This window comes from Enoplosus armatus, chromosome 6 (genome assembly GCF_043641665.1).
Source record: "Enoplosus armatus isolate fEnoArm2 chromosome 6, fEnoArm2.hap1, whole genome shotgun sequence".
In the NCBI taxonomy this organism is placed as follows: domain Eukaryota; kingdom Metazoa; phylum Chordata; class Actinopteri; order Centrarchiformes; family Enoplosidae; genus Enoplosus; species Enoplosus armatus.
The window spans coordinates 2,693,354-2,709,862 of record NC_092185.1 but is presented as its reverse complement, the minus strand read 5'-3'; the positions used below and the strand labels follow the sequence as shown (position 1 = coordinate 2,709,862).

General features: G+C 40.1%; 2 protein-coding genes across 2 annotated transcripts in view; both read left to right on the top strand.

Annotated features, from left to right (window-relative positions):
* LOC139286210 (alpha-1,3-mannosyl-glycoprotein 4-beta-N-acetylglucosaminyltransferase C-like) overlaps positions 1–5,279 on the top strand; it is a 30,482-nt gene extending 25,203 nt beyond the window's left edge. Inside the window, exons 3-5 of the mRNA XM_070906942.1 lie at positions 3,597–3,739; positions 3,840–3,987; positions 4,111–5,279. Coding sequence (XP_070763043.1) covers positions 3,597–3,739; positions 3,840–3,987; positions 4,111–5,279 — 1,460 coding nt within the window. The remainder of the gene's footprint in view (positions 1–3,596; positions 3,740–3,839; positions 3,988–4,110) is intronic.
* Positions 5,280–8,604: 3,325 nt separating this feature from the next.
* Positions 8,605–15,094, top strand: rnf141 (ring finger protein 141). The gene is made up of 6 exons (XM_070907732.1): positions 8,605–8,658; positions 10,184–10,387; positions 11,206–11,314; positions 12,596–12,777; positions 13,561–13,668; positions 13,775–15,094. Exons 2-6 carry the CDS (start codon positions 10,251–10,253, stop codon positions 13,923–13,925), a joined length of 687 nt encoding a protein of 228 aa, XP_070763833.1. The 5' UTR covers positions 8,605–8,658; positions 10,184–10,250; the 3' UTR covers positions 13,926–15,094.
* The last annotated feature ends 1,415 nt before the right edge of the window (positions 15,095–16,509 follow it).

The window sequence follows — 16,509 nt, the reverse complement described above, 5'->3', positions numbered from 1 at the left end:
TGCTGAGAGAGCAGACTGTTTCAGCATTTCATGCAGTTACACTTGGGAGCCTCCCAGTACAACCACCACAGTCACCGTACTGGTGGAGACTTTGCTGCTGCTGCTGCTGCTGCTGACGCAAATGGGGATTAAGTGCCTTGCTGAAGGGCACCTTGATGGAAGTGGTTGAATTCAAAGCATTACTCATTCATTTTGCACAATCAGACTTTCACAGACGGTGTCGTTATTGACTCTGAAACCCTGCAGCCACGAGTCTCCTCTAACTTTCATTCAGGCTGCAGGCTGCCAACTTTCCAAATTACTGCTCAAATCAGACATTTCTTTGCTGTTGAACTTCGTTTCAGGATCTGTCTCCAATATGAACTGACAGGGATGTTGAAAACAAAATGCATGAATGTGCAGAATCACACCGGCACACCTGAGGTTGCTCTGTTTGTTTGAACCACGTTTCAGCTGTGCTTTCTGTCGTTGTTGCATCACATTGTGGTTTATATGAGCTGAAAACGTCGATATCGGATGATGCTGCAAAACCCCGGAAGAGCCGCTGATTTTACATATGAAGATCAGTTTACTCATCGAAGGTAGAACTACTCAGCTTGTGACAGAACAAACAGAACAAAGTAGTTCATTTCCTGAACAATGTGCCCCAGACTCCCAGCGGCTTGTTAAAGTTGAATCACAGAAAACAGGGAAGTTGTTGACTGCAATGATGTTATTTGATGTACTTTTATGTAGTTGAGTGAGGCAGGAAGTAATTATGTTGCTTCTGTTTCATGAGGGAATTAAAACGTGTGATTGGTGGTTGCCAGGTTGTGGGTTCCACCACTTCAGAGGACATTTCCATTTGCCCTTTTGAAAATTCTTGATTTCTAAAATATCTGCAGATGGCGACCGCGTTAGAGGCAAAGTTAAGGAAAGATAGGGATTGGGAAAAGAAGTGGTTATGGCAAGTAAACAATGGTTAAGGTATGTCAGGACAGACTGGGTTAATTCCATATTGAGTCACGACTGCAGGATAAACAGAGCGCTGCTGGCAGCCTTAATGTGCAGTTTAAGAGAGTCGTACAGTACTCCTGTTTTAAATTTCGCCTGTGCCAATAAGCATAATTTGCCTTCAAGCTGTTTAGATATAGATCCTGAAAACATTAATGGACTGAGAAATTACTTTGAATCATCCGATGAACTTAACGTTTCATCCAGAAGATTTACCTGTAATCCAAGAGAGCAGCCAGGCTGGTACTAATACTAAGTACTGTTGTAATTCCCCCTTTTTTTTTTCTGTGGAGTTTACAGTTATTAAACAAAAGCTTGGTGGACAGGACAAATCTCCGCTCATTGTCTGTTCTGGAGAGCCTGCTGTTAATGTGCACTCGTAAAGATAAACGCTCCTATGGGACATGCAACGCTTTTTAATGCTGGGACTCATTGGTATTCCTCTCCACCTGTTGTTATTTGACTGGCTCTAATCTGAAATGACTTCAGTCGTAGAAATGAGCTCACCGGGCACACGCGCTGATAATTTTGCTGAGGGGAAAAAAAAATAAAAAACAAAAAACAACTTGGCAGAGAAGCATTGTAAACAAAAGCAAATAGACCCAACAAATGGTGCTTATTTATTCATAGACGTACCTTCATTTCCATATAAATGTACGTGACCTATGGGAGGCTTGTTTGTTGTTTAGATTCACTCAGAGAAAGCAAACAAAAATCTAATTTCTGAGCAGCATTTTCTCTCGCAGAGAAAGCATGTGGCCATTATTTCGCCTTGTTAGATATTCTCTCGTCGTCTCAGTATCTGATTTTGCAGGCGGCTATCTCTAATAATAGTGTGTGCGAGTGTGTGTGTGCGAGTGTGTGTGTGTGTGTGTGTGTAGGTGCTTTTTTGTGAGGACTTTCATAATATTGACTCCCAGCTGTCATTGTGTTTCCACTTACTCTTCGCTGCATCTCTCAGGTGCAACCGTGGAGCTTTTTTGTGACAGAGACACAAAATGGCTCACTTCTCTGGCAGATGGCAGATGATTTTCCCCCCTAAAATGGAACTCAAGCAATGAATAACACAACGAATAATAAGTTGTTTATTGAGTTATTGGGCCCAGCGGCAGGCGCACAGGCCGAAATTGTCCCTGTCACCGGGGAGCTCACGGCTTCTCACATCGAAGGCTGCGTTTTTGTGTTACGCAATATCAGAATTAGGGAGGGTGTCATGGGATCAGTAGTTTTTTTAGATGAGGTGCCAAATAGGACAGATAGTGAGCAGTGCAATTCTTTTTTGGTTCAAAGACTGTCAACAATACGAGTAAACATCACAGCGACGGGGCATTTGTTTTCTGTCAAATGTCACAGTTTTGAAACATCATCTGGCTCGTACGAACCGAACGGATGACTGACGTTTCGCCATGCGAGCGGTTAGATTAGCGAAAATGATCCATTATTAGATCCATTTTACTTAATCCGATGATATACCTTGAAATCAGCCTTCTGTATTATCTCTGTGTCAGCGCCGTCGGGCCACATCTGTCATGCCGAGTACCTCATCATAACCCAATTAAAGATGGATATCCGTCCAGCTTTATGATTGATACCTCAGGGCTGCAAATTTTAATTAAAGCTGCACTAATCAATATTTTTTATATTAACAAAGGATCAAGTGAAGGGAATGGCTCAGAGTGACAACCCCGCAGAGAATTATCTTCCGACTCTCCAGTTCCTTTCGGCTCTCAGGGACGTTTTAGCATCTTTCAGCTCATTGTTTTGGTATTACGGTTCAGTCTCACAGCTCTCATCAACCCTGTTTACAGCAAAAAGGCTCCGATAAACACACTGAACGCTGCAAAACGACAGACCGGCAAAGTTAGCGACTAACTGGTGAACGTAGCGGAGCATTGAGGAGCTGAAGAGCCACATATTTCCCTCCGGAGTCGACGAATATTGAACTTACATTCATCGCATGGCCAGAAACCCGACTCCCAATAAGCGTCATTGTCCTTATCTGCTGGATGCTAGGCAATAGGTTGCTAATACGTTAGCCTATAAAGTACCACATAACTGGGGACCGTTGTTGCATGTCATACCCTCTTTCTCTCCCCATGTTTCTTGTCTCCATCTCAACTGAAAACTGTCTAATAAAAGCATAAAACAAGCTTGAGAAAGTCAGTTGCATCAATATAAAAGAAGAGAAAAGCTGCAAACTCTCACATTTGAGGAGCTGAAACCAGTGAATTTTTGGCTTTTTTTTTCCTTGTTAAATTACATAAATCATGAATCTGTAACCTAATATGTTGTTAATTTGTTTCCTGACTAATTCATTCATCAACTAATTGTTCCAGCGCTATGATACTTGAATGGCATCTTTTAGCACTTTTTGTTTCAGTAAAATATCCCTTCTGCTCTGTGAAATGAGGCAGTCCTGATTCTTTTTGATGAAAGCAGCTCTTTGTTATTCCGTTCACAGAAGCCTTCGACTAATCTTTAATATCAATGTCACAACCCAAAAGTCCACATGGATTAAATAAGAGAGTATGTAGCTCGTCATGCGAACACGCTCTCACGCGCCTTTGTTCACAACTTTCTGTTTTATCTGTGATCTCCTGCAGTGAGAAGCGTGATCTCGAGGCTCATGTGGAAGTCCGTGGACAAGATGAGGTGTTTCAGGAAACGATCCATGTTCCCCTTCCTCGGCTTCCTCATCACCTTTCTGCTCTTCTTCAATCTTTACATGGATGATGGATACGTGCTGGTAAGATTTCTCTGTCTCCAAAACATTGTGACGATGGTCTTTGAATGCTTCTGTCCACTTGTGTCTTTTACTCGATGTGTTCTTGTATTCGTCATTTTAGGAGGCTGAGAAAACACAGCTGGGAGAGACGCTGATGCATCCTGCGAACTCTGAGAGATACGTTCACACGTTCAGAGATCTGTCTAATTTCTCTGGAACTATTAATGTGACGTATCGCTACCTTGCAGGAATCCCTTTGCCACGCAAAAGTAGGTGTTTCTACCAAGATGATGCTACTTTCATGTTAAAGTCCGAACATATTTAATCACCGACAAGAAGTTTTTCAGGATCTTGTTCCATAATGAAGTGACTGAAGTGATTTCTGTTCACAGAGTACCTTACCATCGGTTTGTCATCTGTCAAGAGGAAAAAGGGGAACTACCTTCTGGAGACGATCAAATCCATCTTTGATCAGTCCAGTTACGAGGAACTGAAAGAGATTGTGGTTGTGGTCCACCTGGCAGACTTTGACCTCGTCTGGTGTGAGAACCTGGTGCAGGAAATCACCAGGAAGTTTGCTCACCACATCATAGCTGGACGCCTCCTGGTGATCCAGGCCCCTGAGGAGTACTATCCATCTTTAGATGGGTTGAAAAGGAACTACAACGACCCGGAGGACCGGGTCCGGTTCCGTTCCAAGCAGAACGTGGACTACGCTTTCCTCCTCAACTTCTGCACAAACCTCTCTCACTTCTACATGATGTTAGAGGACGACGTGCGCTGCTCCAGGAACTTCCTGACGGCGCTGAAGAAGGTGATCACCTCCAGAGAAGGTTCCTACTGGGTGATGCTGGAGTTCTCCAAGCTGGGCTACATCGGGAAGCTGTACCACTCCAAAGACCTGCCCCGTCTGGCTCATTTCCTCCTCATGTTCTACCAGGAAATGCCCTGCGACTGGCTCCTCATCCACTTCAGAGGTCTGCTGGCCCAGAAGGACGTGATCCGCTTCAAGCCCTCGCTGTTCCAGCACATGGGCTACTACTCCTCTTACAAAGGAGCAGAGAACAAGCTGAAGGACGACGACTTCGAGGAAGACTCCATAGACATTCCTGACAACCCTCCTGCCAACCTTTACACAAACATCAACGTCTTTGAGAACTACGACGCCACCAAGGCGTACAGCAGTATCGTTGACGAGTATTTCTGGGGGAAGCCTCCGTGCACTGGAGATTTCTTTGTCATAATCTTTAACAAATCAACTAAAATCAGCAGAATTAAAATTGTGACGGGCACAGAGGACAGACAAAATGACATTCTTCATCACGGAGCTCTGGAAGTAGGACAGAAGTCTGTGGAAACTAAACAGGGAAGGCAGTGCACGTCCTACATCACATTAGGAGAGTTCAAAGGCGGAAGCATTGAGGTCGACAATGTGGACCACAAGATCGGCTTTGACATCGAGTGTGTACGAATAGTCGTCACTGCCAGTCAGAAAGAATGGCTCATCATAAGAACTATCAGTTTATGGACCACACAACCTGTAGGTCAGTTTAACAAGTAACAGAGGAGGTTTTTAAATGATCATCTGTATGTACAGTTTTAATTTCAAATGAAGTTGCTATGAGTCCATTTCGGACTACTTCTGGGAAATGTGTGTGTCTGGGATTCAAAGCAATCCATATTTTCTTGGGTTGTTCAGAGATCTACTGTATGTTTTCAATGTGATGTATTAAAACGACCTGTACAGTATAGAGCCTTTATACTTATGTTCCTTTTCCTAAACTGAAAATCTGTATATAAAATTGTTCATACTTGACTGCTTTCCTGTTTTCTTTTGTCATAGCACCTAAAGGGACATCCCACAGAATCTGAGCTTCAAAATGTTGAACTTGTCTCTTGTAAATGTGTGTTTTCAGACATTTTTATAGACTGGTTACAGACGAAGTAGTGAAAGTAGTGAAATAATGAAGTGAAACTAAATGGTAATAGGAAGTTGTGTACCCAGACTCAGTGGATGGAGGACGGGTTCAGTGCTGCACTAAATATCAGCTCTTTACATCTAAAATTAAACACGAATCAAACGAATATGAAGGGAAGAAATCAAGGAGAGAAAGTTTTAATGCCTCATTAGTGTGTAATTCTGTCAGGACTTGAGAGTGGCTGAGGTAGAGCTATCAGAACAAGCCTGAGGAGCTGATAATGATATAAAAGTAGGTAATTGCATCTCCCAGCTGAAAATGTGAGAATATGCTAAAAAAAAAAAAGTCAAGTCCTTCTTCAGTGTGAGTCGTGAATTTCTTGAATCAAGAAAGAACAAAATCAGCCAAATGTGTAAAATGACTGGTTTCTTCTACAATTGAGAATATATTGGTAATAATTACTTGATTCCTGGAAGAGTGGAGATCATTTAATTGGAAATGGCTTTATTATTTTCTAAAGCGGACCTGGAGTTTGCAGCTTGGCACGTCAACAAATGCTGAATTTTTTTTTACATGAAATGACTTCTGGATCCTATTGACTTGAACTTACTGCAGAAAGCTCTGCTTTGTATGTATCAGGCCACATCTGCTGATATTTTTTATATACAGAATTAGTATGGACCATGGATGTATTATAATTCTATAATTTTGTTTGCTGTCCCTTGCTGCCATCTGCTGGTTAATTATAAAAACAACAGAAAGTTATTAATCATTAATTTAACTAAGAGTAACAATAACTTGTCTAAACGTAATGAAATGTCACAATTTTTGGTTTGAAAGTGTGAAAAAAACCCTGAAATAAATTGTTAAAAATTGTCTGAAAATTTTATTATAAAATCACATTATTAAACACCTGCTAATATTCACTTTATAAGGCTTGTAGTTTACTTGTAATTTATGGTACATAATGTACCATAAGTCCATTTTATTATTACATCATATTATATTGTATTGCAGTTAATGTAATAATATGATTTTACATATGGACAATGTTTATATTTCTTTTAAATAATAAGACTTAGTATTACATTTATACGGGTTATTACAATTTTTTTGGCAGCAATTACATATAGATGCATGACTTAATTTAAATGACATGAAATGAGTACTTTCACTTAAAGTCTTTCTCTCTGTCTGTCTCTAAACTCATAAGAGTAAACATGTGTCAAGTCAATTTTCTTTATGAAGCCCAAAATCACAAATGTTTCTCAAAGGGTGTTGCAATCTGTACAGCTACAACACCCTCTATCTTCAACCCTCGATTAGGAAAAGGAAAACTCCCCCCAACAAAACCTTTAATGAAAAAACAGAAAGAAAATTGAGGAAGAGCAACAGAGGATCAGAATCTTCCTCCAGGATGAACCAAGATGCAACAGATGTGTATGCAGATAAACAGTAATACACAATGTCAGGTAACTAAACAAACATAGATGAAGAATATGAATCTGGAAAGATTGTGTCCATCTTCTCCTCAGGTGTCAGAGAGTTACAGGTGTCCTTTATGCTGCAGCCTCTTCTCTGTATGAGTCCCCTTCAGGTGTTGCCAGAATAAAACAGATGGCCTGGCAACAGATGGAGCCAAACCCAAAATTAGTTTTCAGGTGAAAGAAAGTTGGGTGAACTTCTCTAACTCTGTTATAATGAGACTTCACTGGGTTAACGAAGTTCATCTGGTGCTTTTCTTCTTTTACATCCTGAGCCTTGTTTTCAGCGGCCGTCTTCCCGGATTTTCCTTCACATTTCAGTCCAAACACATTTCTGTGTTTCTGTCTTTTCTACTCTCTGATGTCTTCCTCCTGAATCTCATATTATCCTTTTTATATCTGTCCCTAGGTGGGCCCCCTGCCTTCCAGTCCAAACCAATTTCCCTCCTCCTATTTCTCTACTCATTATATTCTCTACCTCCTCTTGTTTTTTTTACCACCTGCTGCCTCCTCGACCTCCTGCAGCCTTATGTAATCTGAATCAATCTCCCATCATCTTCCCTCTGCAGTTTAAAAAGAAAAGGATGGTGAACTATGTGCTCTCCAGTCAGAGAGTGTCATGGCAAGAAGAAAAACAACCATCACAAAACAATTATTTTTGAAAATAGTGATTTGTCTTCTCATTCTTTTAGTGTGTTTCTATTTGATATGATGGCAGTTTTATCTCAGAGATTAAACAATCGCAACAGAGCTGAGACTTTGTGGACTGAAATGAAACTATCTATATTCTGGTGTCTTGTTTCTATTGATGGCTTGTAGATTAGTTGGTTGGATTGATTGATTGGATTTGAAAAAACAAACAAACATCTGTTTATATTCAGATATAGATAAAGATGAAATCTGGACTAGTTGCTTATCAATTTTAGGTTTTAGGTTCAATGTAAAGATAAAGATAAAGATCAAATCTGGCTGAACTGGACCATTTTCCATCTAATTATGGTGACATTTTGAAAAAATCTCAATTAAGCTGGCCATATAGCCAAGTCATATCCAAAATAGTGGTAAATTCAATGAAAAAAAGAGTCTTTTTCACATTGATTCATTATCTGTTTTTAATGTTGTTAATTTCACATTCAGTTTGGGGCATCTTGGAACATCTTTGTTGACAAAAATTCAATAATAACAATAAAGAAAGTTTAAAAACAATAATAAATACTAATTCCAAATGCTGAGACTTTGTGTTTCCTTAAGTAGAACATTTTTGATGTGTTTCAGACAAGTTTCAATGATGTACAAGAAATTATAATAATAATAATTAATTATAATCAAATCTTTTTTTTTTCTTTTTACAAAACTTAAGTTTAGTGAATTCAGATTGTATTTTCCTCCAGAAACGGTCGTAAAATGACGTTTGAGTGAAACTGCGACCCACTGTGACGTCATCAAACGGCGCCCGTGTTGTGTCAACACAAACAGAAACTAACGGCGAAGCTAGTGTTGAAGTTTGGACGTCAACTCCTCTGATGTTGAGTGTTTGGTGAGAAAATAATCTTTCTTTTGTCGTATCGCCACAGACGATCATATTTATGTTTCTTATCTTTAGAGAGGGTTTGGCTTTTTCACCCATGGCTTCTTGAATGGTTCGTTACGTGCAAAGTAATGCTGCTCCTCGTTAGCAAAATGCCGTTAAGAAGTATGACGCTGTTACTTAAGATTAGCAGGTCGTGTTTGAATTGAGGATCATTTGTGGATTAAATCTAAAATGATTGTTTTTTAAAGGAGAATATTGCTGCCATTCACCACCGTGACACGTAAAATATGTAACGTCCGCACCGTTAGCTTACTGATCAGTTGGACGCTATCACATAATGCTAATTTAGCTAATACAGTCAAGGTGCAGTTCCTGCCAGTGCGTTATTCATATGGTCGTTTGTCTGAGTTTCCAACAACGATTCAATTCGAAATCATGGTGTTTATTTTAATGCGAGTTGATATTCCATTGCTATATAAATGTTGTGTGGGCTCAACTGTAACGTTGCGCTGCTGCAGGATGTATTTCTGTTGTTAGCTGATGTGACTTTCACTTTAGTTAGCTACCTCAGTTTAGCACAGGTTCAATGCAACCATTCCTTAATTCAGTGTGATTGCACTTTAAGAACTAGCAGGTTCAGATGGACTGAATCATATTCGTCAGAGTGCATACTGACCATTGACATGATAATGCCCGTGCACAAAACCAGGTCCATAAAGAACTGGTTTTCCCAGTTCGGTGTGGAAGACACACAGAGACCTGATCTCAACTCCACCTAACACTTTTGGGAACGTAGACTGCAACCAGGTCTTATTGCCCAACACCAGCGGCCAACGCTCACTAATGCTCCTCAGGCTGAATGGGAGAAAATCCCTGCAGCCATGTTTCAACATCTCAAAGAAAAGGCCTTCCCAGAAGAGCGGAGGCCGGTAAAGTAGCATGTTAATGCCCATGGTTATGGGACATGTTCAACAATCACATATGGGTGTCCCCATGCCTTTGGTCATATATTGTATTATCAAGGTATTAGGCAACATAATTGCTCTGTGTGATGTAATGTAACTTCAGTTTATTCATTTCCATCTGAATTGGTTTTGGTTTCCAGTTTACTATGTTAATTAAATACTAATTGAAGTCAGCTAATCTGTTAATATTATGTTTACACTTTCAGTTTCAAATCTCAAAAATCACAAACCATCACTACATATTGACCCTTTAAATATTTCTAATTTGAATACTGTATCTCATGCTTGCTGTTCATTAGCCTCTTCTGTCAGGACTTTAAAAGTGAATTAAAGCAAATGTGAGAGTGGCCTTCATGACCTCTAGTGGCATTTAGGCCATTTCTACAAGACACAACAACAGTGTTAAACTAAACGAGATTGTTCCTAGCCTGGTTCCCGACCTCCAGTTTCCAGTGATTCAAACAGAATAAGGAATGAGTAAATTCTAAATTGTCCCTGAGAAAGAAATATAGACACATGTAAATGAACAAATGAAAAAAGACATTTAACTGTTCATTTGCCACCAGGCTCTGCAGAACTGAATGAGGTGCAACCTTCTGCCAGTGCTGTTTCATAAGTGCTGCTGCTACCAGGATGGGCCAGCAGCTCTCGGGTCAGGCGGTGATGACCCGTCTGCCTGAGAAGCTGGTGAAACACGCTGGACTGGTACGTGACAGCGGCTATCTAACCTACGAGGAGTTTCTGGCAAGAGTGGCTGAACTTAACGACGTGTAAGTCAAACTCAATTGAACAAATAACGGGAATGGTAGATGTTCAGTTGTACAAACATACAGCTGTTTTCCAGCTTTAATGAGGTGGGGGGGCGCAGTGGAATGAACAGGTTTGCTTTGGAGGAATTTTGACTTGAACACCTGATACCTGCTTTGGATTTTTGGCTTCAAAGGTCGACTATTTGGACTGAGAGCTAATCTCTCCACAGCTAGCTTCAGTACTATTGTGCCATCTAGGATTTGGCCCATCTTACTCCCCAGGCATAAGACCCTGCTGCTGCCAATTTAATTTTATCTTACTCGCTCTCAGAGACAGTAACTGAGAGGCAGCATAACGTGACTGAAGTGAGTTATTCTCAGTTGTGAGAAAAAGAAACTCAGAATAATTGTATGAAACGACTATTTGTGTAGAAGTTTTATTCATCTATACATTTAGATATCATTTGATAAGTAGAAAAGTAATTTATGCCGCATAATGTGGCTATGCAGTATATTATTACGTTTAGGGATATCCGATCTGAACCAGTTCACAGCAGAGCGTTCTGAGGGAGTGAACAGCACCTAAACTGCAGAGTGCACACAGTAAACAACATACAGCAGTCTTGGCCACCATTCAACATGGCCAGGAATACACTTTAGATTTAGGTGAAACTCCCAGCCAAATGTAGCAAACATTGGACATTACTTTGTGTGTTTTTGCATGTGTAGCTGTGTTCATACGCTGTACTGTTTACTGCTGTAGCACGACATCAGTAAAACGATGCAGAATGGTTTATTGAATTGAAAGCACCCTCTCTCTTCTGCTGGATCTCTCCCAGGACGGCCAAGCTAGCTACTGGACAGCAGAAGCATCTGCTGTTTGAAGTGCAGCCAGGATCCGATGCCACAGCCTTGTGGAAGGTGGCTGTCAGGGTCCTCTGTACCAAGGTGAGACCACACACATCACATGCCAACAAGAGCATCTGCCCACACCTTTGATTTAGTGTTTGAGAGAGAAAAGACAGTTGCGGGTGGAAAAAATGTAGCCCTTACGTTGTGTTTTTGTGTTTGTGTAAGTGTGGTCTGGGATAATATTGGGTTTATATGTTTCTCTTTATTATGGTTACTCCAGTTTATCAGTTTGGAGATACAGATGTGCCATGCAGATGTTGGCCTTTTTTAGAGACGAACAGTAAATGGAAATTGGTTTCGAACCAAATCTGTACTGTTTGGTCAGAAGTGACACTGTGGTGGTACAGGCAGCTGAGGAAGATTCATAAAATAATAAAAACCCATTTAGATGACTTATGTAAGTCGCACCTAAACTCACATCAGTCACCTGCTGCAAGTTTCTGTACACGTCACGTCAGACATGACACGCTGTCAGCTGCATCCCCACTAGGACACCTACAGCAGTTTATTAACCGTCTCCATGCCTAATTAACACATTTGTGAGTGTTAATTGTTTCACTGGTGCTTGTTCTTCTTTAACTGTCCCTCTCTGTGTAGCTCCTTCATCTTCACCACTTATTCATTTACAACAGGGACCAAAGTTTTATCAGCAAGGAGACACAGACTCTGACCGAGACACGCAGCTTTTTCAATACAGTATTTTGTTTGTTTTGAGCTTGGCTGCCGACTTGGACTTTGTTCATCTTATCTTGTCTCAGTGACATCATCGTTTGGGTGTAGTTTCATTTTTATATTACATGGGCCTTCTCTTGCCTGTTGTGTATTATCTGAGAGGTTGTAGCTCAGTCTCAAAACATGCTGTTAAAAAAAGGAATATATGAAATAAATAGTGCATACAGGGAAATACAGCAATAAACCTGGTAGGCTTTGCCTGTAAAAATGTGAGTGCACATGTCTGCTAAAAGATATAACCAAAGTCTTGAGGGTACCTTGAATCCAAAGATAAGCAGCCCTGTCTAATACTTTACTGTACGTGGGAGTTGTGATTCAGTATTTTTCTTCATGGAGGACAAGGGGGTATGAAGTTATTGCAGGCCGAAATATTGCATATTGGTCCCTCAGTATTCCACCTGTACTCCATTGTGGTTGAGTTATTCTGCAGTTTAATTTTAATGTGAACAGTGTTGAGTTTGTGCAGCACGAACTAAAGCCAACTATTTCAGAACAGTGTAGGATTGTGACTGCATGCGAACAAACATTCAGCATACTTCACCAGTGTGTCTTATGAGTCATGTGACCGCCTTTGCCTCCTCCCAGATCAACAAGGAGAACGGTATGGTGGAAGCATCACGCATCATGAACCTGTACCAGTTCATCCAGCTGTACCGTGACATCACCAGCCAGGCGGCTGAGGTGCTGTCTGCAGAGGGCGCCAACGAGGGCCCGTCCGCCCAGCTCCCCTCCACAGACTCCTGCCAGGCCAGCATGTGGATGGGCAGGTAGGTGCACATGAAGTGGTCTGTCAAAGAGTCAAAGACCCTGTTACTAATACGGTATTTACCTTAATGTGACATAGTTAGCCTCTAGCTGGTGAACATAGTGTGAAGAGAGATATTTGGTAAATGGTAACAGGCTGCATTTACACTTTACAGTTTGCCTCTCATTCACCCATTCAAACACGCACTTGTGGCCTGACCATAGGGAGTCATTTGGGGTTCAGTGTCTTGCCCAAGGACTCTTGTGGACAGGAGGAGCTGGGGATCGAACCTGTGATTAATGGTCGCCACATTTCCATCAGGAGTTTTCAGAGACAAAAAACAGAGCTAATAGGAGAGTGAATATTGGACTTACATTCATCAGGTGGCAGAAACACGACTCCAAATGAATGCTAATGATGTTTTATGTCTGCTGGATTTGTAACTAGGAAATTATTTGCAAACACATTTACTGAAACAACTTTATAGGGGTGATAATATATGAATATTGGTGTTTTGTGGCCAAAAAGGGTTCTTAAATGTCCCACAGGCTGCTTAAAGGATGGATTTTACAACTTATTTAGCTGTAAAATGACTGCTTTTCCCCCCTGGATGAATTCCCATCCATAGGAGGAGCTGTGGTAGGCTGAGGGAATCATTTTTACATTACATTTTACAACACTGATATTTTTCTCAGGCGTATTCTTTGATTCATCCAACAGCAGGCATCTCTTTCCAAAATAAGATTTTTAGAATCACCTTCCTCCTCAGAAAACAGTTAAAACTTGAGCTCTTGTCTGTTTGCAGAGTGAAGCAGCTGACTGATGAAGAGGAGTGCTGTATCTGCATGGACGGAAAGGCCGACCTCATTCTGCCCTGCGCACACAGCTTCTGTCAGAAGTGCATTGATAAATGGTAAGATGATTTCAATAATTCTTCGACTGCTTTGAAAATCATTTATCATTGACACAGAAAGGTTTTAGAGATGAACAAACACTGACGGTGTCTTCTGTTTCCGCAGGAGCGGGCAGAGCCGAAACTGTCCGATATGCCGCCTGCAAGTGACTGCTGCCAATGAATTGTGGGTAATGTCTGATTTCCCCACAGAGGATGACATAGCTGGCTACATCCTCAACTTGGCTGATGAGGCGGGCCACCCACACAGGCCTTAATACACAGCACACTGAGCCAACTACTGTAGATGAAATCCACCCGTACCAAGTAGACTTTATATGTTGCAACACAAAATGTCACTTTCACTGAGGAGGAGGTTTTCTTTTTTCCTAAAAAGCTAACAATGCAGATGTTCTTAGTGACAGCTTTGGAAAATGAAACCTTGTCTCCTTTAAGTCCTAAAAAAATCCCAGGATACTCTTTGTAACCCAAGTATTGTAGGTGTGGTGCTTTATGGGAACTGTGTGTCATAATACGTTGTCTGAAGTGAAAATTCAGTATTTGTAATATGTTATAATAAATTATAATCTATTAATTTAACACACAGAATAACCAAAAGCATAAGTCTTACACTAATTTCTGGGTTAATTTAACCAACATGGGAGAAGAACCCCTGCACTTTATAATAGGACTCCTGATCCAAGTTCAAGTTGTCTTTCATGTTAATATGAATGAGACAAAGGAGGCGAAACAAGGTCTGCCTCATATTCAGAGAGGGTTGATTAGATTGATTGTTTGAAAAAGTTTTGGAATATATGCTTATTCCTTTTCTGGGAGAGAGTTAGACGAGAAGATCGATACCACTCCTGTCTGTCTGTGAGTTATAAGGCTACAGCCAACAGCCGGTTAGCTTAGCACAAAGACTGGAAGCAGGAGGAAACAGCTAGCCTGGCTTGGTCCAAAGGTAACAGAATCATCCTACCAGCACCTCTAAAGCTCACATTTGATCTTGTTTGTTTAACCCCTCCGCAACCAAAATGTACGAACAAGCTTTAGCTACTAACTTTAGCTATGCGCTAAGCTGAGCTAACAGCCTGTTGGCTGTAGCCTTATGTTTAACAGACATGACAGTGAAAGTGAAAGTTTGCTTTAAGTGCAAATCAAAGACACAGAGTTTCTGGTCAAACTATGAAACCAGATTTATTTTCCACCTGTAAAGCTGTTCTGTAGTCTGTGCAATGTAACCCTGCATGTTTATATCCCACATGCCTTATGAGCCCTGTTATATGAACCTGTTATGAACTGAGGTTGTGATCCAGTTCAGAACCTGTCATAGTGACTGACAGTCTTTTGGGTGTACAGGACTAATTAGTTTTATATGATCTTAATGACTTGGCTTGCTGTGGTGTCTTCTTCACTGTTGGAAATAACCACTATTTGTCATCTATGCTGTGCTCATCTTTTTACTTATATATATATATATATATATATATATATATATATATATATATATTAATTTACCATAATTTTATCAAGGTTATTTTAATCTGATTGCTGTAAAAGTTCTGTAGTTTACATTCTCCAAATGACCAGTCTTGTCTTTGCTCTGCTCTGCTTTTTCAAGATTTATTGAAATAGGCAGCTTTTCCGTTTTAAAAGAGCTCTTGTAGAATTAGAGTTTAATTTAAAACCACAAAATAGTTTTATTTTGAATAAGTATATCTGGCCCGTTTTCAGCATTTTGTAGTTTAAGAGGATGTGGTTGTGATTTATGAGGACTGGATCCATGCTGAAGTGTTTAATTTAATGTGAAAATGCACCGACCTTAATTCTCATTACAGTGATACATTTCTATTTTACTGAAATATAATGCGTTGTTTAAAGTTGTAGTGATATGGTATTGCTAATTTAGCATTTTGTTATGTGACACTCCGCAAGTTAAGCACGTTTAACAGTTTTTTCCAAGTATGAGACAGTAACTCCACAATCATTCACGACTAACCTGATAGAGGCCTTTTCATTTCCTGGTTTGATATTTGATTTCTGTTCATGTCATAGACGTGAATTTTAATTTGACCAAAAATCATTTTTGGTTGTTGATGCTGACAAATCGCACTTTAAAAACTCACTGTAGTTTTCTTGGTGTTTGTGCACTACAACAACAACAACAGGTGATTTTATCTCTGTGGAGGAAAATATTGTCTGACACTGGAATCCTTTCGTCTCTAAATTTAACGGGAGTTTAACGGGAGTGTGAACTACTGACCGCCTTGCTGCGTGGTCCATTCAAAATGTATAAAACAAAGTTGTAATATATAAAGAATGAGAAAATGAATTGAATTTGGTTATAGATTACTATAAAGCATCTGATCCTACAGAAACACAATGTATGTAGATTTGCTGACTGGAAGGAGGCAAATTAAAAATACTGTATTATCCTTAATAAAGACATACTCACTTTTTGCACTTTATGACTTCATGTTATGTTGGATTGAAAGAAGGTTGAAATCACTTCACAGTGTCTTTTGTCTCTTGAATTTATTTAAAAACAAGTTGTGTTGCTGCTCATGAAAATCCTTTTATCCATCTCATTTAAACAGGCAAAGAAAATATTAAGCAATAAAAATTTAAATGCTGTCAGTCATCAGTGATGCAACATTAAAGCTATGTACTATATTGTTTTCTTTCATTTTTATGTGTTCATTTCATACATCATTTGAGCCCAGTACTGTGTAAAGCACATCACTGAATAAAATGTGGACCTCCACCTTTGTTTATGGTTTCTCATCCTGCCTGTTAGGGAGCTTTTTGGGGGACCATCAATACATTCATGCTGACTTGGCCATTTTGTGAAAATTATGA